The sequence below is a fragment of the Danio aesculapii genome, chromosome 21 (genome assembly GCF_903798145.1).
Source record: "Danio aesculapii chromosome 21, fDanAes4.1, whole genome shotgun sequence".
Classification (NCBI taxonomy): Eukaryota; Metazoa; Chordata; class Actinopteri; order Cypriniformes; family Danionidae; genus Danio; species Danio aesculapii.
Window position 1 is genome coordinate 38,860,979 of NC_079455.1, and position 21,557 is coordinate 38,882,535.

At 32.6% G+C, this 21,557-nt stretch overlaps 1 protein-coding gene across 1 annotated transcript in view; it reads right to left on the reverse strand.

Moving 5' to 3' along the window:
- The window catches only part of col5a1 (procollagen, type V, alpha 1), a 184,018-nt gene that overhangs the window by 70,661 nt on the left and 91,800 nt on the right, over nt 1–21,557 (reverse strand). The window contains 5 exon segments of the mRNA XM_056445871.1: nt 125–181; nt 3,864–4,352; nt 5,813–6,409; nt 7,516–7,623; nt 16,239–16,370. Coding sequence (XP_056301846.1) covers nt 125–181; nt 3,864–4,352; nt 5,813–6,409; nt 7,516–7,623; nt 16,239–16,370 — 1,383 coding nt within the window.

A 21,557-nucleotide genomic window follows, 5' to 3' on the forward strand; every position in this document is an offset into this window, starting at 1 on the left:
TGTAATAATTTTTCAAAATGTTACTAATTTTACTAAGTGTTTAAATTAAAAACTACGTACTTTACACCACTCTTTTCAAAAACATATCCAGTGTGTACAGTATATTTCAGTAAAGATGACTTACGGGTTCAACGATGGCCGGCTCGCCTTTCTGCCCTTTCTCTCCTCTCAGACCATCCACCTGTGGAAACACAAACTCCATTTAATTAAGTCCAAATCAGTGTATTTCAGTCTAAACACAATGTGGATTATAAATATATACATTCAAGCTCGAAACTATTCACACCCCTGGAAAATTCCGATTTAAAGTTACCTTTATTTAACCAGCGTGTTTTTGTTTGGGGGGGTAAAAATTTCTCTTTAAGTGACTAAGTCAAAATTTGCCAGAGGTCTGAATAATTTTGGGCTTGACTATATATAAATAAGTCACAGATATGGTAATAAACATGTAAATAGTGTCATTCCTGCATGCATCAAAATGAGGAATCATATTGAAAAGAGTTTCAACAACATGCACACACACAATAATTATTGCTGGGTAAATATTAATCCTGATTAATCACATGTAAAATAACAATATATTGTGTATATTTATTATGTATATATAAATACACACATGTATGCATATACTTAATAAAATGTTTGTTTATATTTAGATATAAAATATGTTTTTGATACAAATTATGTTTAAATTGTAATGGAATCAAAATAATCTAACAAAATAATTTTGCATAGATGAATTTTATATGTGTGTGCATGTGTGCGTGTGTGTGTGTACAGTTGAAGTCAGAATTATTAGCCCGCCTTTGAATTTCTTTTCTTTTTTTAAATATTTGCCAAAGGATGTTTAACAGAGCAAGGAAATTTTCACAGTATGTCTGATAATATTGTTTCTTCTGGAGAACTTATTTGATTTATTTCGACTAAAATGAAAGCAGTTTAATTTTTTATGAACGATTTTAGGGTCACAATTATTAGCCCCTTTAACTAATTGTTTTTCGATAGTCTACAGAACAAACCATCGTTATACAATAACTTGCCTAATCACCCTAACCTGCCTAGTTAACCTAATTAACCTAGTTAAGCCTTTAAATGTCTCTTTAAGCTGTATAGAAGTGTCTTGAAGAATATCTAATCAAATATTATTTACTGTCATCATGGCAAAGATAAAAGAAATCAATTATTAGAGATGAGTTATTAAAACTATTGTGTTTAGAAATGTGTTGAGAAAAATCTTCTCTCTGTTAAACAGAAATTGGGGGAAAAAATAAACAGGGGTTGTTAATAATTCAGGGAGGCTAATAATTCTGACTTCAACTGTATATAATACATAAAACATATATTATATCAAAGCAAACTTGTAATTTGAATGCGATTAATCTTTGCCCAGCACCAATAATAACCCATAACCTCATTACGAACCTAAAAGCTATGTAGAAAAAAAGTTTTTGTAGAAGTTTTTGTGTAGAAAATTGTCTCTGGCAATAAATATATTGATTAATATTAAATTCATTCATTTATTTTCCTTCAGCTTAGTCTCTTTATTCATCAGAGGTCATTATGTTATTTTGATTACACAGTCCAAAGACATGCACTATAGGTGAATTGAGTACGCTAAATTGGCAGTACTGTATGTGTGTGAATGAGTGTTTATGGGTGTTTCCAAGTACTGGGTTGCAGCTGAAAGGGCATTCACTGTGTAAAACATATGCTGGATAAGTTGGCGGTTCATTCCACTGTGGCAACCCCTGATGAATAAAGGGACTAAGCCAAAGGAAAATGAATGAATGATGAAGGAGTTTGAACAAAAGATAATTTATACTTTGAGAAAAACTAAACATCTTTACAATCTGCCCAAGAAAAAACAACTCAGTTGTTTAATGTTCCTTCATGTTATCCTAAGACAAATTGGTTGTGTGGAAGCCAGCATTTTTTAAAAGTTCTTAATAGCAACCTGTACATATATTCATCTATTGTAAAACTATGTTCATCGCTAATACAACCTTTATATAATGTTCATGGTACATCCATCTGTAAATATCACCATAGTTTTTCTATAACTGCACTTTATAACTTATACCTACAGTATATTCTGCACTTGTTGCTATTGCACTCCTGGTTAGACCTAAACTGCATTTCATTGCCTTGTACTTGTACATGTGTAATATCAATAAAGTTGAGTCTAATCAAGTCTAATCTAATCTAGACTAAACTATAATAAATACATGTAAAGTTAGCCTCTGCTATTGCTAGTTATTTTATTTTCAAGATCTGAGGTAGACCATCTACTGCTACTGCTTTCTGTGGCTATAAATGTCATCCAAGATGGTACTGTAATCAAACTCACATTAGAAATACATAAAAACTAAATAGCAGTAAAACTTACTTTAAACTGCTGGTTTGGAGTAAACATACTACTTTGAGATTAAAAAATAATAATAATGATATTTAGTTTTTACTAAGGGGTTTCTTTTTTGCTTTAAGGCAAATTGAATAAAACAGGTTAAAAATGTTACTTAAATAACACACGTGAACTTAATCCAACATAAAATGTACTTAGACATGGTGGTAAATAAAAAATACATGTCTCTCATATTAAAATGAAAGACATGGTAGTTTCACTTTTTTTTCAGTGTGAAATGAACAAGAAGATATTTGAAATGGTGTACAAAAATTGTGTGGATAGTTTTGATTTTGAATATGACAGGTTAATATGGTAACCTGAGTGTAAAACTTTCCAGCATTGTAAATGAGGGAAGTAAGATCATTGGTAAAATGCGAAGAAACCTGAATGATCTCAACTAATTGAAAGTCAAGGAAAAGGCTTCAAAAAAATAGCTAGCATGTTTCTCACGCCTTTTCACCACATTTATACCACATCCATCAGGCAGACGCTTTAGGCAGCCATAAGCATTAAGGAAAGTTTACCAATTACCTTTTGTGCCCAGTGATTTGTGTTTTTTGTGTAGGTTATTTATATGTTGTGATGTTTTGTGAAGCCAGAGACAATTTTATACAGTGTGGATAATAAAGCAAAGTAATGTACTTGACAATCATTTTTAAAGCACATTTAAAAAACAAAAACACAAAAAATACTGACAAATTTAATAGTAGGGATGCACCGATATGGATTTTTTGGCCAATATCGATAACCGATAACTGGCCGATAGCCGATATATTATAGCCGATAAATATAAATATTTCAAAATGTTATTTTTTTTATACAGTAAACAACTGATTTTATTTTAAAAACTTCATAAAGCCTCTTCAAAAGCCTCTTCCTCAATGTGGGAAAAAAGCAATAATTTTAAAATTGCAGGTGACTACATAGATATTCACGATTTCACATAAATCAGCATGCCAAAATAAATTATTTCCTTTTCTTCGCATAGCAAATTAACACGCAACTTGACAGTTGCATAAAAATAATAGGTTAATTAACAAACTGAGATATAATTACCAAAGTTAAATAAATATCTTTTAAATAAAATGAAAGAACTAGGAACTGAAACAAGCTCAAATGTTCTTCAATAAAACGTGTTACAGTAATGTACATCTGTAGAAATACGTAATGTCCGAAAAAGCATTTTGAGATTTACGTAATCTATCGGCTTAAAGATATCGGCCTAATGTTGACATCAGACCGATAATGATAACAATAAAAATAGCATTTATCGGTCGATAACGATATGGGCGCCGATATATCATGTCTCCCTATTTAATAGTATTTCCCCCAAAATGCACCGATATTTTCCATGCATTCCGTAATAAATGAACAAGTCATTCTAACATTGATAAAACAATCCCAAAATTGTCATTTTTAAGGTTAGCTGTAGAATTATTGTAGACAAAACCGCACTCACCTGTCCATAGATTTCATCAGTCTCAGCGGGAAGTGCTTTATCTCCATCGGTGTACAGATCATCGTAATCGTACATCTTCTCCAGTTCAGCGTCGGTGTAATCCGTGATGGACTCCTCCTTAAATTTGTCGATATCGATTGATTCTGCTTCTCCACCGATGCCTCCCTGTCCACCCGTGGCAACAGACCCTGCCCCCGCACTAGCCCCTGCGCTACTGGTTCCGCCCCCAATGGAGCCACTTGAAGAAACAGACCCGCCTCCAACGGAAACAGATCCGCCTCCGATGGACACAGATCCGCCCCCAACAGACACAGAACCGCCCCCAACAGATACAGAACCACCTCCGACGGACACTGAGGTGCTGGAGCTGCTGCTGCCTCCTCCTACAGTATAATCTCCCTCTCCGTATCCTTCTCCGTATCCCTCGCCATAGGACAGATCATAACTCTCACCATACTGGGCATCATCATAACCGCCGCCACCACCAACCTACACGGACAGACAAACAGAGACAGCTTGTTAAAAGAATAAAATAAAATATACAAATAAAATACACAAATAAAATTAAATAAAATACACAAATAAAATACAAAAATAAAAAAACACAACTAAAATACACAAATAAAATACAAAAATAAAACAAAATAAAATACATAAATAAATAAAATAAAATAAAATAAAATACAAAACTAAAATGCAATACACAAATAAAATACACAAATAAAATACAAAAATAAAATTAAATAAAAATAAAAATAAATAAAATACACAAATAAAATACAAAAATAAAATTAAATAAAATACAAAAATTAAATAAAATACACAAATAGAACAAAATAAAATAGAATACATAAAATAAAATAAAATAAAATAAAATAAAATAAAATAAAATAAAATAAAATAAAATAAAATAAAATAAAATAAAATAAAATAAAACAAAGGATAAATAAGGAAAACAAAGAAAAATTGTTGTGCATAATATAAACCTACACTTTTTTTCTGAAACATTACTTTGAAAAGAATAAAACATTTATTTATTTATTTATTTATTTATTTATTTATTTATTTATTTATTTATTTATTTATTTATTTATTTATTTATTTATTTATTTATTTATTTATTTATTTTAATCACATTAATTTATTCACCCATCATTTTAATTCGAATAATTTAGCCTATTTTATTGTCATAAAAAAGGCTTTATTTTCCTGCTAGGATATTATATGTTTAATTTTTTTACAGAATTCATTTCATAAATAAATATCAGATGTTAATAGTTACAATATTAAAAGTTAAAGTTATAATAAAACATGGGGTAAAAAAGTTTAGAAAGTTCATTTAAATTTGGAAATGTTTCTATGGCAACAGACTGAAATGCAATTAGTTGCAATTGAATACTAAAGTTAGTGTGACCTAAAACTGAAATAAAAAAGGTGTGCTAATAATAATAAATTAATAATAATAAATGCCTATAAATTGCACTATTTTTGAATTAGATAGGATCCTCAAGAAAGATATTTAAAAAGATTGTATTCCATTATTGTAGTAACACTGCAGTTATATGCAAATGTAATAAATAAATAAATACATAAATAAATACATTTGAAATAAAATAATGGTACCAACAAATTCCACATTTTTTTAATTAGACTGAATCCACTTCAGTAAAATTCTCATCAGCAAAATAGGAACAATTTTTATTCCATAAAATAAAAAAATATATAAAAATTACATTTGAAACATTTTTATAACTTCATAAAAAATAAAAATAAAAATTTAAATTAAATTAAATTAAATTAAATTAAATTAAATTAAATTAAATTAAATTAAATTAAATTAAATTAAATTAAATTAAATTAAATTAAATTAAATTAAATTAAATTGTCATACATTGTCGAGGATAACTAGTTAGTCATCCTGTTAGTTATTGTTAGATAACTAAACTCACTGAGGTAGAGCTGGAGCTGGAACTAGAGCTGGAACTGGAGCTGGAACTGGATCCTGTACTGCCCCCAGAGCTGGATCCGGAGCCGATACTGATCCTGGAACTGGATCCAGATCCGGATCCAGAGCTGCTGATGATTCTGGTGCTGGATCCCGATCCGGAGGTTCCGTTTCGGATGATGGTGGTGGTGGAGTGCACTGTACCTCCTCCTCCTCCTCCAGATGATGAAGATGAAGAAGTGATGATTCGTCGGTCCAGATCTATTTTACTCAATCCAAGGTCCACTTCTTCCAGTCCCAGATCCACTTCTCCAGCTGATCCAGTGCCGGTGCTGGTGATGGTGATGGTCCGGGAGCCGTCGGGGCTTGAGGTCGACTCGTCATAATAGGTTTCATATCCGGTATCGTATCCATCATATCCATCATACCGGTCCTCACCGGTGGCCGTGGTGGAGCTGGAGGACGAAGAGGATGAGGAGGATGATGAAGATGATGATGATGATGAAGAGGATGACGAAGAGCCGCTGGATAATCTGCTGGAGCCTCCTGATCCACTGCTGATAACAGAGGTGATGACGCGACTGCTGTCCGGAACAGATACCTGCACAACAAACAAAAGTTTGCATATGATTTACAGATTCTGTTTGACCACAGTGTGTTTAATAATTTATATAAATCAATAAATCTATTTTATAAATTTACAGTTTTATTATTGTTATTATTATTGTTGTTATTGTTATTAATTATTTTCACCACAATTAAATAAAATTTTTTTCACTCAAATAAAGCTAAAATAAAACAGTATAGAAAATTTTGAGAATTGCTACTGATAAATATGAGATTGATTAGAGAGTGGGTATGATTAACAGATTCAGTTAGTTTCTGATGCAATCCAGTTTATTTATTAATAATAAAATATATTCTCTCTATACATATACAGTTGTAGTCAGAATTATTATCCCCCACTGTATATTTTTTCTTCTAACTATTACTGGTAAATATGGGGGATGGATGGATGGATGGATATATTGATAGATACATGGATGGATGGATGAATGGATGGATGAAACAACTGACACAGATAGATAGATAGATAGATAGATAGATAGATAGATAGATAGATAGATAGATAGATAGATAGATAGATAGATAGATAGATAGATAGATAGATAGATAGATAGATAGATAGATAGATAGATAGATAGATAGATAGATAGATAGATAGATAGATAGATAGGTTTGGATGGATGGATAGATAGATAGATAGATAGATAGATAGATAGATAGATAGATAGATAGATAGATAGATAGATAGATAGATAGATAGATAGATAGATAGATAGATAGATAGATAGATAGGTTTGGATGGATGGATAGATAGATAGATAGATAGATAGATAGATAGATAGATAGATAGATAGATAGATAGATAGATAGATAGATAGATAGATAGATAGATAGATAGATAGATAGATAGATAGATAGATAGATAGATAGATAGATAGGTTTGGATGGATGGATGGATGGATGGATGGATGGATGGATGGATGGATGGATGGATAGATAGATAGATAGATAGATAGATAGATAGATAGATAGATAGACAGAATTGTAGAACAATTAAACACGACAAAACAAACTTAAGTCAGAATTTGAACTGAAAACATACAAATCTGAGCTTATAAAAAAACATTACTAAACACTGACTTCGGTTTCGGTTCCAGTGGTTTCATCAGTTATCGTTTCTTCAGTCTTTTCCGAGTCCATGTCCTCATAGTAGGGGTATTCGTAATAATAGTTATCCTCCTCTGGGTTCTGAAGACAAACGATTAATACCAAGTGTTAGTTAAAGCCAAACATTCATACTTTGAGAGTTTATCAGCATTCATATCAACAACTTAAAATATTTTCAATACAGCATCATGGGATAAAATCTTCAAACGGGACTTATTTTGCCCCTTTTTACGAGATTTAAAATAAGTCTCTGATGTCCCTAGAGTGTGTGTGTGAAGTTTCAGCTCAAAATACCACACAAATAATGTTTCATTACTTTTTGAAACGGACCCTTTTAGGCTTTTATCCTAATTGTGCTGTTTTGGTGAGTGTCGCTTTAAATTTAAATAAGATTTAGCTCTTTTCAAAAGAGGGCGGAGCTACAAATGCCTGAATCAGCATAGTGGCAGATTCAAAAAACAAAACTGATGTCCTCTGCTAATGAGGGAGACATGGTCACTAATGCCCGGGGCTTTCCCCCCTCTGATGACACTTACAAAGGGAGAATGTCAATCAAAGCGTTTCTGAAGACTGTTTATATCAAGTGTGATTATAAAAAAAAATAATTACCATTAGAAGCTGGTTATTTACACAGACTGTTGCCACACAACTGTGTTTAAACCACTTATAAATGTGTTTTTCTGCATAATAGGTCCCCTTTATATCAGTGTGCATTAGAATTATACTTTCAAAATATTTTTAAACAAGTTTCAGATGGAAAACAACACATCAAACTGCATACTATATCCATAAATGTATCATACTGCACATGGAAGCACTTGGGCAAAATGAGCAATGCAGGAACACAAAATATTTCTGAGCCGCGGGACATGAAACTGAGTCTCTCAAGCGGCTTGTAATTATAGCAATTATGACATTATGTGAACACAGCATATGTGAACATTATTTGTTCTCCTTAACAAAAAAGAGTGGCATCATCAGGGATTACTTTATACTCAGAATAGCCGAGTGAGCATGAACGCATATCTACATAAAGTTGAATATGGAACACAACTGTATACTTCAAGTTTGACATTATACACTTAAAAAAACAATATGACAAAAAGGCAAAGCAACAAATAATTTTGTTACTTTAACTAATTTTATTCAGGTAATCAGGTATCATCTAAATATTTTTATTATTGTTATGCGAAGTTTAACCTAATATATTTTAGTCCAATTGACTGATGTTGAGTTGAGCTGACTAGAAAATTTAATCCAACTATTTGATTCAACTAAAGAATTTTCAGCGTGAGTCGAAGCGATATCACTAAAGAAACACCCCTGTTCTATTTTTAGATGCAGGGCTCATTGGGCTCAACACAAGATCAATATTCTCCACATTATCGCTCTAATCAGAATTATTGGTTGTATCTTTAGGTTGGCAAACATGTGTACTTCTCATTGAGTCTACCTTATACTTCAGCCGTTTGCATTTCTCGCGATCCCAGAAGCTCCCTGTGATCTTAACTAGCATGCGTTTTAGAATTCTAAACATCGGTTTCTATCAGGGTACACTCAAGTCGACGGCTGGGCGCCGCGGACCGTTGCAGAAACCTATGTTTAGAATTCAAAAATGTATGGCGCGACGATTTGGGACACTTCATGCTTCTGGTGCGCCACAGAGAGTGTCTGGTGTGCTGTGTTGCGGCTTCGAGCGGCGCATCCGGTGCCTCAGTCAAAGTTAATTCAGTGTGCGTGGTTATTAGCTTCCGTGTACAAGCTCGGCACTTGAAACTAGCACACAGTTGGCTGTAAAACTGTACAAAGACACACATGATTTTGTACTCTCTGCTTGGTCTGTGTCAGAGTCGTACATGTACGACTGAATGATGATCCTCTCTCTCCTCCGTCTGCCTGTCTGTTGCAAACGCAGAGCGGGTGAGCTCATGGCCCCGCCCCCTTGTTACGTTGGCGGGAAGCCGAAACTAATTTACATGTGAAGCAACACACCCCTAAATCAGCGAACTGTGGACACGCCCCCAACATGACACTTTTTAACACATTATAATAAAAAAATCTGAATTGTGTTTTAAACTGAACCTAAACTGGCACACTCAGAAGAACCATAATATTAATATTAAATCATAAAAAAGAGGTAAACTATGTACCCTTTAATTAAAAAAAAAACTGCTTTTACTCCACAAAAACTAAAATAAATAAAACTTTCTCATAGAAAAAAACACATTACAAGAAATACTCTGAAAATTGACATACTCTGTTAAACATAACTTGGCAAATATAAAAAAAACAATGAATATTTCACAGTATTTGCTCATTTGTAAAATAAAGAGATGAATGTAAAAGTGTAAAATGAATAGCGTTTGCTCCTTTACGCAGTTCATCCTGCATTTGCGTCTCTAATGGGATCAAAAAACAAGATCTAATAGACTGGAGAAAGAGGAAAACAGGGATTCCCTCAAAGCCAGAGTTCAGGAAATCCACGTTCAGTCTTATCTAACATGAGAAATCGCTGACCTCTCGCTGCTGATTGCTCGCATTAGTGACGGAAAACTCATCCGCTTTTCATCTGTTTGCCTGATATTTCACTGACGGATCTGGTTTTTGAAGGACCGGTCAAAAGTTCAGGGCTTTTCTTTTAAAGAAGCCCCCCTACTAATAAAGATTTACAGCTCCTGACACAAACAAACCTGAGGTCGTTTCTGTGCAAAACACACATCAAAGACACGTAAAAGTCCTGAAAACACTCCACATTCTTTACTCACAGATAACTCTGCCGTATGCTGGACATTAGAGTTTCTGATATTGCTTTTATTTATTTAGATTTCTATGTTTTTTTATTTATTCATGTTCCTGAAATTTAATAGCATAGTATGATATCATAAATGGCAAGTTTGATTTTTAAGAGTAATATGTTCTCAGTAAACTAATTTGCACTTGGTTAAAAGTGATATTTTATAAAGTCATTTAGAAACGATGCTAAAAAGGATACAGAATAAATACAGAATTTACAAATATACAGACAAAATCCTGAAATAAAAACAGCTGTAGATCATATATAGATGATAATAATAATAATAATAATAATAATAATAATAATTATTATTATTATTATTATTATTATTATTAGTAGTAGTAGTAGTAGTATTATTAATATCCATTTTTAATATTATTCTAAGTATTATATTATTATAATTAATTACAGTTAAATATTATTTTATATATATATATATATATATATATATATATATATATATAAAATATTTTCATTAATTTAAAAAAACTGAAATTTAATAATATACTTTCTATTCTGCTAAATATTATGTTACACTACACTATTCTTTTAAAAGAAATGCTGAACACAATGCTAAATAAATCTATTGCAGTATTGTTGTTAATGAAAGACAATAATCATGTTATCTCACTTAATTATTATTATTATATATGTACTTTTTATTTAAAAGTATATATCATTTTCATTAAATAAAATCAATAAAAATTTATAAAATATAAAATGCTACATGAAAAATACATTTATTACAGTATTATTGTTAATGAAAAAATATGTTACCTCACTTAATTACAGTTGTTTGTTATTTTATTTAAAATTATTAAAAATAAAAAAAAATTTAAATAATGAAATAAATTAAATATGAAATGCTATTTGAAAAATACATTACAGTATTATTGTTAATGAAAGAAATCATGCTACCGCACCTAATTATAGTTATATATAATTTTTTTTTGCATTTTTAGTAATAAAATAACTATATAATAACTATATCCTTTTAATATTTTGTTTTTGTGTTAGTGGTAAATACAAATTTAATTAAATTATAAAAATTAAAATTTAATTAAATGTTAAATGCTAAATGAAAAATACATTTATTACAGTAGTATTGTTAATTTAAAAAATCATATTACCTCACTTAATTACAGTTATATATTATTTCATTTTTCATTATTTTTACTGTCATAAATTAAACAATAAAAATTTTATTCAAATTAAATATAAAAGGCTAAATGAAAATACACTTATAACAACATTTATTGTTAATGAAAGAAATCATGTTACCGCACTTAAAGTTATATATTATTTTATTTTTATTGAATTTTCATTTTTTGTATGGATGAGGGAGGTCATAAAATAACTATATAATAACTATTTTCTTCTAATATCTTGTTTCTGTGTTAGTGCTTAATAAAAATAATAAAAATACAATACAATTTTTTAAAAGTTACATTTAATTTAATTACAAAATGCTAACTGAAAAATACATTATTTCATTATTTATTGTTAATCAATAAAACAATGCTTCACTATTAGTTCTTGTAAGCTCACAGTGCAATAACTAATTTAAACAAGCACAACTTTTGATTTAATAACATATTAGTAAATATTGAAATATGATAAATAATTGTTGTGTATTAGTTCATGAGAGTAAATACAATAACATTAAATAATAGAGCCTTATTGTAAAGTGTGACCATTTGGCCTAAATAATATGTGTTATTTACATCAAAATCCACCATACATTCATACTGTAATACATAACACATTCATGCATTAAAACAACATGAACAGGTGTGCTCTGACCAATCAGATGACAGAATACTTCACGTGACATATTTCAGTCTGTTTTTTAAAGTTTTATCTATTACACGATTGTTAAATATTCAATTATTCACCTTTCAGTTCCATCAAGTTCAGCAATGATCCACTTTTTGATGCTCAGAACAACTGCTTGGCCCCGCAGTCAATCCCACAATTCCCTGGAGTGCTGTCTGCTCAGCCGCCATAAAGAATCAATTGAAAACGGTCGTCTGCATGTTATTCAGCTTAAACTATTTTCTCATACGTTTTTGCTTGCTGAATTTCTCAGTCTTTCATTTAATGCTTTCTCTTCCTCTCTCTCTCTCTCTCTCTTCAGAGTTTAGAGGATATTGGCATCTGAGTGAACACAGATGGACACTCAGTTGACCCCCCAAAATTAAAGGAAGTACAGAGAGGACAGAGTTTTCAGGACTATTTTTGAGGTCATCTGAGTTGCAATACTGCTGAAGGTTGTTTTTCTAAAATGTTGGCACAATTCCAAAATTTCTAAAATGTCGAAAATTCTGAATCGTAATTGTATTTATTAACTGTTGTATGTTTGGATGTTCATGTTTCTATTTACCTTAAGTACAATGTCTTTGGGTGTTTGTCTGAAAGGCACTATATAAATAAAACAATTATTATTGTTGCTATTGTCGTTATTGTTATTATTACTGTTGTTGTTGTTGTTGTTGTTAAAATGTATCGTTGCCTCATCGGTTAAAATAACTTGAGATTTAAAAAAAAAAAAATCAGACAAAATTAAAAAATAAAATGTTGCGAAAACTCCTGTAAGCAGGCATTAGAAAAAGTTGGTAGAACATAAGAGAGTTTGTAGAACATAATATAATAATATATTGAAATGATCTGAAACTGAAATATTTTGTGACATTATGAATGTCTTTATCATCTACTTCTTTATCAGCTAAATAGCCTTGCCCAAAAATAGCTGTATGGTTTTGTGTTTAACGTTACAAACGCTTGTTATTTCAGATAAATTATGATTTTTGGAATGTTTTATTAGTCAAAAATCCTGAAAAAAATTTTTACCCCACTGTTAAAAATTAAATAAAATAAAAAAAATATATAAAAAAAAATGTAAAAGTAAAATAAAAAATTAAAAGAAAAGAAAAGAATAAAATAAAACAATGCTTCTTGAACAGCAATTCAGCATATTAGAATGATTTCCGAAGGATCATGTGACATAAAAATTCTGCCTTGAAATAAATTATATTAAAAATATATATTCACATCTTAAGTAATAAAATATTTCAAAATTGTACTGTTTTAGCTGTACTTTAAATTAAACAAATGAGACATCTTCAAAAAAAAACTTAAAATTGTACAGTTATACAAACATAACTTCTCATAAATGTCGACGTTATAAACATTTTATGTATTTAAAATCTATAGAATATAGAGTCTGTTCTTTGAACTTTTGTTTTGTCCTTCCTTGTTTTAACCTATGCTATTTAATGTGTCCTAGTTTGCTTCTATAGTTACTCAGCTAATTGACTGTGTTCACCGGTGTGTGGTTTAGTTATTCATCATCATCTATGTTTATATTTGGTTTCTGTTAAGACTTTTAGTTTATAACTCCTTATTTAAGTTTGCTTTATTCCTGTTTCTACTTTGTTTTTATGGTCTCTCGTTGATGGACTGATTGTGTTCACCTGTGCCTTGTTTAGTTACTTGTCATTTTACATTTATATACCCTCAGTTGCTTCAGTTCATTGTACAATACTGTTACAGTCTTGCTTTCCTAACCTTGTTGGTTCTTCTGCTCTTAAGTTGTTTGATTAATTTTGTCTACTTAGTTTAGTTTGGATTATTTGTGAATAAAAGCTACAAATACATCCTCACCCCTTCATAAAGAGGTCAGGGATTACAATTTAGGAATAAAACACAAAATTAATACAGATGATTGGCATGACTTCATACTTGATTTAGCATGCATTAAAATAAATATGTTTCCTTTGTTCCTGTTTCTACTTAGTTTTTTGGGTTTCTCATTGATAGGCTGATTGTGTTCACCTGTGCCTTGTTTAGCTACTTGTCATTTTACGTTTATACTCGGTTGCTTCAATTCATCGTCCAATACTGTTACAGTCTTGCTTTCCTAAGCTCTTTGGTTCAAAGTTTTGTCTTTTGTTTCATCTACTTAGTTTAGTTTGTTTTATTTGTGAATAAAAGCTACAAATACATCCTCACCTCATCCATAAAGAGGTCAGTGATTATAGCTTAAGCATAAAACACAAAATTAATACAGATGATTGGCATAACTTTATACTTGATTTAGAATATATTATAAAATGTAACTTCCCTTTGTTCCTGTTTCTATTTTGTTTTTATGGTTTTTCATTGATAGGCTGATTGCGTTCACCTGTGCCTTGCTTAGTTGTCATTTTACACTTATATACCCTCAGTTGCTTCAATTTATTGTCCAATACTGTTACATTCTTGCTTTCCTAAGTGCTATGTTTTTTTGTCAACTTCGGTTTATTTGTGAATAAAATCTACAAATACATCCTCACCTCCCTCATCCTTGCCTGCCGTGATGTTACAATTTCTAGTCTAATATAAATCTAGCGACAAAACAATGTACTTTACTTTTTTTTAACATTATTAATACAGCATGTCAGTACAAACTGAGCCTAAACCCTTTGCAGGCCGAGACCTGCTTTAGCTTTGCTCTCTTCTCCTCCCTCTATCACTCTCATTCTCTCTCTTTCTCTGACTGATGAGGTCATTTGTTTGCTTGGAAAAATAAATTCTAAACAGACTGCCTGCAGCTGGGTCTTTTCCGATGAAATGGAAAGAGCCATAAAGTATTAATACGCCTGAAACACATACACAAGTGAGGGCAGGTATTACTGCATTTTAATTTCTCATCCCAAAGGCCAAATAAAAGCTGAATAAATATATATAAATAGTCCAACAGTGAGTGCTTTGTGATGTCACATATGCCAACTCTAACATTAAAACCAGATATCTATATTTTCTTTAACAGGTTTTCATCAACAGGTTCACCAGTGAGTGCAACAGTGAAAACTCCATTCATTTTCTTCATTGAGAATAACATTTTTCAAGAATATTGTTAAACCTTTTGCAAGACAGTCCTGTTGTTAGGTGAGATTCTTTTTTTGCATTTGTGGATCCTAAGACGTTATAGTTTTATATTTCACCATTATTTTTGTTGGGTCATTCACAATGCTTTACAATATTGTAATTCTTTTTCCTCAATAATGCTATACAGAAAATCCCACCAATTAGAGAGTGATAGCTAGTAAATTGCGTTTTAGCTCCACCCACTCCCTTTACAAATACTGATTCATTTAATATATGTTTTTATAGACAGAATCAAGAAATTTGATAGGTTTTATTTCACATTTTTTTTAGTTATGTCACTCACAATGCTTCATGGGATAGTAGTTCTTTTCCTCATTAATGCTTTACAGAAAATCCCACCAATCAGAGAGTTGCAGCTAGCAAATTGCCTTTTAGCTCCGCCCACTCCCTTGACAAACACTGAATAACATGTTTTTATAGACAGACATAAGACATAATAGTTTTATATTTCACCATTATTTTAGTTGTGTCATTCACAATGCTTCATGGGACTTATCATGTAGTACTTCATGTAGTACTTTTCCTCAATTAAATAAATTAAATTAAAAAAATAAATTTTTTGACTTTAAATCAAAGATTTTAATGTTGTGATTCTCCTCGTAGCTGATTAGATTGGTTCACGGCTTATTAAACTTTAAATTAGCCTTTTTTTATACCAACCATGAGAAAAAATGAAGGCATTGAAAAGTGAATAGCGACTAATGCACTGTATCAAGACCTCCGGAAACTGCCATGACTAGGGATAATTGTTGAACTTTTGCCTGACGTGGTGGCTTTATTTTGACAGATTTGGATTTAAAAGGGCTTAAACTGTCCAAACCCTCGACGAGATCTTCCTGACTTCATTAGAGCTGATTTCACTCTCTCTGTTTTGCTTTGGTTTTGTTCATACAAGCCAAGGATTTCTGGGACGTCCTGACCTCTTCTCCTTCTCTGCAAGGGAATGAATTCTGGTTAAATGATGAGAACTTACAGATTGATCAGTGTTTGGGTCTTGGTTCTGGGGCTGTTCGGGCGCAGAAACCTCACAGTCTGGGCTGTAATGCTCACAGTAGTCAAACGCAGCTCGGTGGTCCGATATGATCATCAGCTGCTGGATATCACCCTGTAACAAAGAGGTCAGTGATTAAACTTAGGCATAAAACACAAAATTAATACAGACGATTGGCATAACTTCATACTTTTAAAATGTAAGTTCCCTTCGTTTCTGCTTCTACTTTGTTTTTATGGATTCTCATTGATAGACTGATTGGGTTCACCTGTGCCTTGTTTAGTTACTTGTCATTTTACATTTATATACCTTCAGCTACTTTAGTTCAGTGTGCAATACTCTTACATTCCTGCTTTCCTAAGCTCTTTGTTAATGATAGGCTGATTGTGTTTTGTTTAGTTACTCCATTTCATGTTTATATACCCTTAGTTGCTTCTGCTCATTGCGTAAGGCAGTTACATTCTTGCTTTCCTAAGCGCTTTGGTTCTTATGCTACAATGTTTTGTGTTTACTTTATTTAGTTTTGTTTATTTGTGAATAAAAGCTACAAATACATCATCACCTACCTCATAAAGAGGTCAGAGATTACAACTTAAGCATAAAACACAAAATTAATACAGATGAATGTACATAACTTCATACTTGATTTAGGATGGATTAAAAACCTTACGTTTCCTTTGTTCCTGTTTCTACTTAGTTTTTTGGGTTTCTCATTGATAGGCTTATTGTGTTCACCTGTGCCTTGTTTAGTTACTTGTCATTTTACATTTATATACCCTTAGTTGCTTCAGTTTATTGTCCAATGCTCTTACATTCCTACTTTCCTAAGCTCCTTGTCATTGATGGACTGATTTTGTTCACCTGTGCCTTGTTTAGTTACTTGTCATTTTACATTTATATACCCTTAGTTGCTTCAGTTTTCGTCTAATGCTCTTACATTCTTACTTTCCTAAGCTCTTTTTCATTGATAGACTGATTGTGTTTCCTATGCCTTGTTTAGTTACTCGTCATTTCATGTTCATATACCCTCAGTTGCTTCAGTTCATTGTCCAATGCTGTTACATTCTTGCTTTTCTAAGCTCTTTGGTTCTTCTGCTCTAAAGTTTTGTACTTTGTTTAGTTTTGTTTATTTGTGAATAAAAGCTACAAATACATCCTTACCTCCCTCATAAAGAGGTCAGTGATTACAACGCAAGCATAAAGCATGGTTATTCTGCTTTAAAGTTTTGTGTTCCCCACTTTTAGTTTTATTTATTTGTGAAGTGTTTTGACACAAATTTATACAAAGACATAGATATGACCAGAGATTCCAATGTTCAAGTGATTTACGAGGACATGCTCTCAAAACTGTTAAAAATCATATTTAATGGGATATTTTTACAATCAAAATTTGCTCAGTTTGGTTGGGTTTAAGGGTAACACTTTGTTGATGGTCCTTTTGAGTATTTGTAGACTGTCTGCTTAATATCTGTTGATGCTGCTCCTTCAACAGACATTTAACTGACTATAAGAAACTTTGCAAGTACATGCCAACTGACCCTAACCCCAACCTAATAGTCTACTTATAATCTAATGAGAATTAGTTGGCATGTAGATGCAATGCAACTTAAATTCAACAAACGGACCATCAAAATAAAGCGTGACCGGTTTAAGAGTAGGGTAAGTGTTTTTACAGCATTAAATACCCCAATGGAGAGCCCTAAACCGCCAAAACAAGTATGTGTATACTGTATATTGTGAACAGTTGCTTTGTGTGTGTGTGTGTGCGTGTGTGTGTGTGTGTGAGAGTGTAAGCGTGTGTGAGTGAATGTACAATTAATTATCATCAGCAATTTACATATCATTAAAATATAAATATACATATAATTTTTCTGTCCAATGATGAGCTCATTACACGCTTCAAGTAAACAGACATAACAAATCAGAGAATGATTTATTACAACTCCTGCAAAAGATGAGTTTCCGAAGACTTTTTAATATAATACAGCACAGATTCAGCAGGAACAAAATTCAGTAATTGGTCATAATTACCCTGCGGTTCAGTAAGTGAGTCAGATTAATTCAGTTCAGCTCAGGATGATTCAGAAGAGTTTGGAAGAATGCAGACGTCCAACAACCGTTAACAGAAAAACCGAATAAGAACTGCTTTCAGCTGCCAAGCCTGATAGTCAAACGTACACTAATGTATTAAAAACGCATCTACAGCAATCAGACAACAGTGTGAATCATCACATTAATCAGAGAGTCAAAACACCACCGTCACATTCATGCAAAACACACAGAAACACACAGACGAGAGATCGCTGAGCTTTCAGCAACACAGCTGCTTCCTTTCATTCAATAACTATGGTTTTTGGAAAAAATAATGAATACAATATGGAAAAGGGATGAAACACCTGTTGCAATAGGACAGGAAACACACACACACAAGCACACACACACACACACAGTGAAAGTGGGTCACAGTCTGGGCGGAGAGAACTGAGTCACAACTTGATGCCAAAACTGTCCAAACGAATTAGGGCATTGACCAACACCTGTACACACACATATACAGACACACACACATACACAGTTTACACACAAACAAACATCCAGACGCACACAGACACATAAACACACACACACATACATTCAGAAGTACACAAACAAATGGAGAAACATATACATATGAACACACAAACAGACACACACAGACTTGCAAGAACATACACACAAAAGCAGACACATACACACACAAACAAACACACAGTTCACACACACACAACCATTCAGACACACACAAACGCACACAATCACACAAGTAGGGAAACACGGACACACCCAGACAAACAGACAGACACACATACCAACATTCGGACACGTGCGCGCACACACACACACACACACACACACATTCAGAGGCAAACATATACAGACACACAAACACACATAAAGAGACACACACTCAAAAACACAGACGCATGCAAATAAATACACAAAAAAATGCACAAACACAAGCATACAAACACACACAGACAACACAGAGAAAGACACACACACACACAGACACACACACACAAACACAGGCACACACACACACAGACTTGTACAAAAACACAAATACAAACACACACACACAGTTTATACACATAAACAAACACGAGCCCACAAACACACTCAACCACATAGACACACACTCAAACACAGAGACAGACACACAGATAAATACACAACAACGGTCACCTAAACAGACACACACAATACAGACACACACATAAAAATACAATGCCTCAAACAGACACACACAAATACACATACACAAATACACACACACGAAAATGTAATGTTTTGCCCACTTTACAATGTGCTCAATGCAAACAGTAATCTACTTATGCATAATTACTATGATTCGAAAGTGTTCCCCACACACACACACACACACACACATAGACACACTTTCCTTTTAGTCGTAACCAGAATAATCTGATTCTGCAGAGGTGTTTACAGCTGAAATTCAGCGCATTTCATTATTGATGTTTTTTGCCAACAGTTATTTGCTCATTAATGTGAAGATGCTTTGAAGCTAACTGCATTGTCTAAAGCCTCTTGACTCACAAGCAAATGACTCTTTTGAATCACTCAAAAAGACTCTGATTTTCGTGAATCAGCTGAGCATCTGTCAGTAAGTGTATTGCTGAGCATCTGTCAGTCACTTAGATTGCTTTTATATCAGCAATAGTAGTTTAATCCTTTTATTTAGTCATGTCATTCGATCCATTTAGTTTGTTTTGAATCATAAAAACTATCACACTCATCATGTGCACTTGATTCATGACCAAATGACTCTTTTGAATCAATCAAAAAGACTCCTAATCAGCAGAGCATCTGTCAGTCAGAGTATTGTTAATTCTTGTTATAGATTGTATTTATATCAGCAGTTGTTTTATTTATTTATTTAGTCGTGTCATTTGACCCATTTAGTTTGTTTTGAATCATAAAAGCTATCATACTCATCATGTGCACTTGATTTGTGAGCAAATGACTCTTTTGAATCACTCAAAAAGCATACCTGACAACATCCGGATCATAAAATCCGGGAGATTTTATCTGGGGGTGCACGCGAAATGAAGGGGGAATAGGTGCGCGAACTGGAAAGCAGGTCTGAAGATGGTTGCGCGTTGGATTTGGTGCGCATGGGGACTGAACCAAAAAGCTGAGGAGCAGGGGGGGTATAATTCCAGGAGTGACAATTCTTGTCATTAGATTGTATTTATATCAGCACTTGTTGTTTTATCGAATTATTTAGTCGTGTCAGTTGATCCATTTAGATTGTTTTGAATCATAAAAGGTATCAAACTCATCATGTGCACTTGATTCATGAATAATTGACTCTTTTGAATCACTCAAAAAGACTTAGAATCAGCAGAGCATCTGTCAGTCAGTGTATTGGTAATTCTTGTCATTAGATTGTATTTATATCAGCACTTGTTGTTTAATATTTTATTACTCATGTCATTTAATCCATTTAGTTTGCTTTGAATCATAAAAACTATCACACTCATCATGTGCGCTTGATTCTTGAACAAATGACTCTTGAATCAGTTAAAAAGAAAGTCATCATCAGTTTAAATTAATCTAGATGTTTATATAGCATAAACAAAATAAGGGCTTCATTATAATAATAAAAAACACATTAAAACATAACTGTGGCCTCAGATGTGCCTAATTTCCCACAATGCACTGCTGTGTCAGTTCGTGTATCAGAATATGTTTGTAGCACCGATAGTTTGCACATTTGTATTAAATTACTTGCTTTCTTTGACTTGTTTTAGATTAACCTGTCCATGTGCATGTCTAACTGCTCACAAAAACATAATCTATTGAAAAGTCCATGTTGGAGAATCATTACAAAAACATTTGTGCGCTTGTAAATGTGCAGGAGACGCGGCGCTGATTTATTGTAGCAGTCAGATTCATATATCAGCCTAATCGGTGACTTCTCCTTGTTATACATGCACAAAAACACATTTTTCCCACAGCGATCCCAGGAAACTTGTACAAGCAGGCGGAGAAAATGTGGGCAAAGTTAGTGTGAACTCGGGAAGATGAATGTCTGGAACTGACACCAGGTTAGAGTCGAAAAACATGAAGAGACTAGAGCACACACACATACACACACACACACAGAAGATTTAAATCATCATGGCAGAATGAGAGAGTGAAAAAGGAGAGAGAAAAAAAGAAAGAGGGAGTATTGTGAGTATTGTGCAGAAGGCTCTCCAGGCCGTGTGGAGATTTGGCTGTGAGCGACCAGACAGA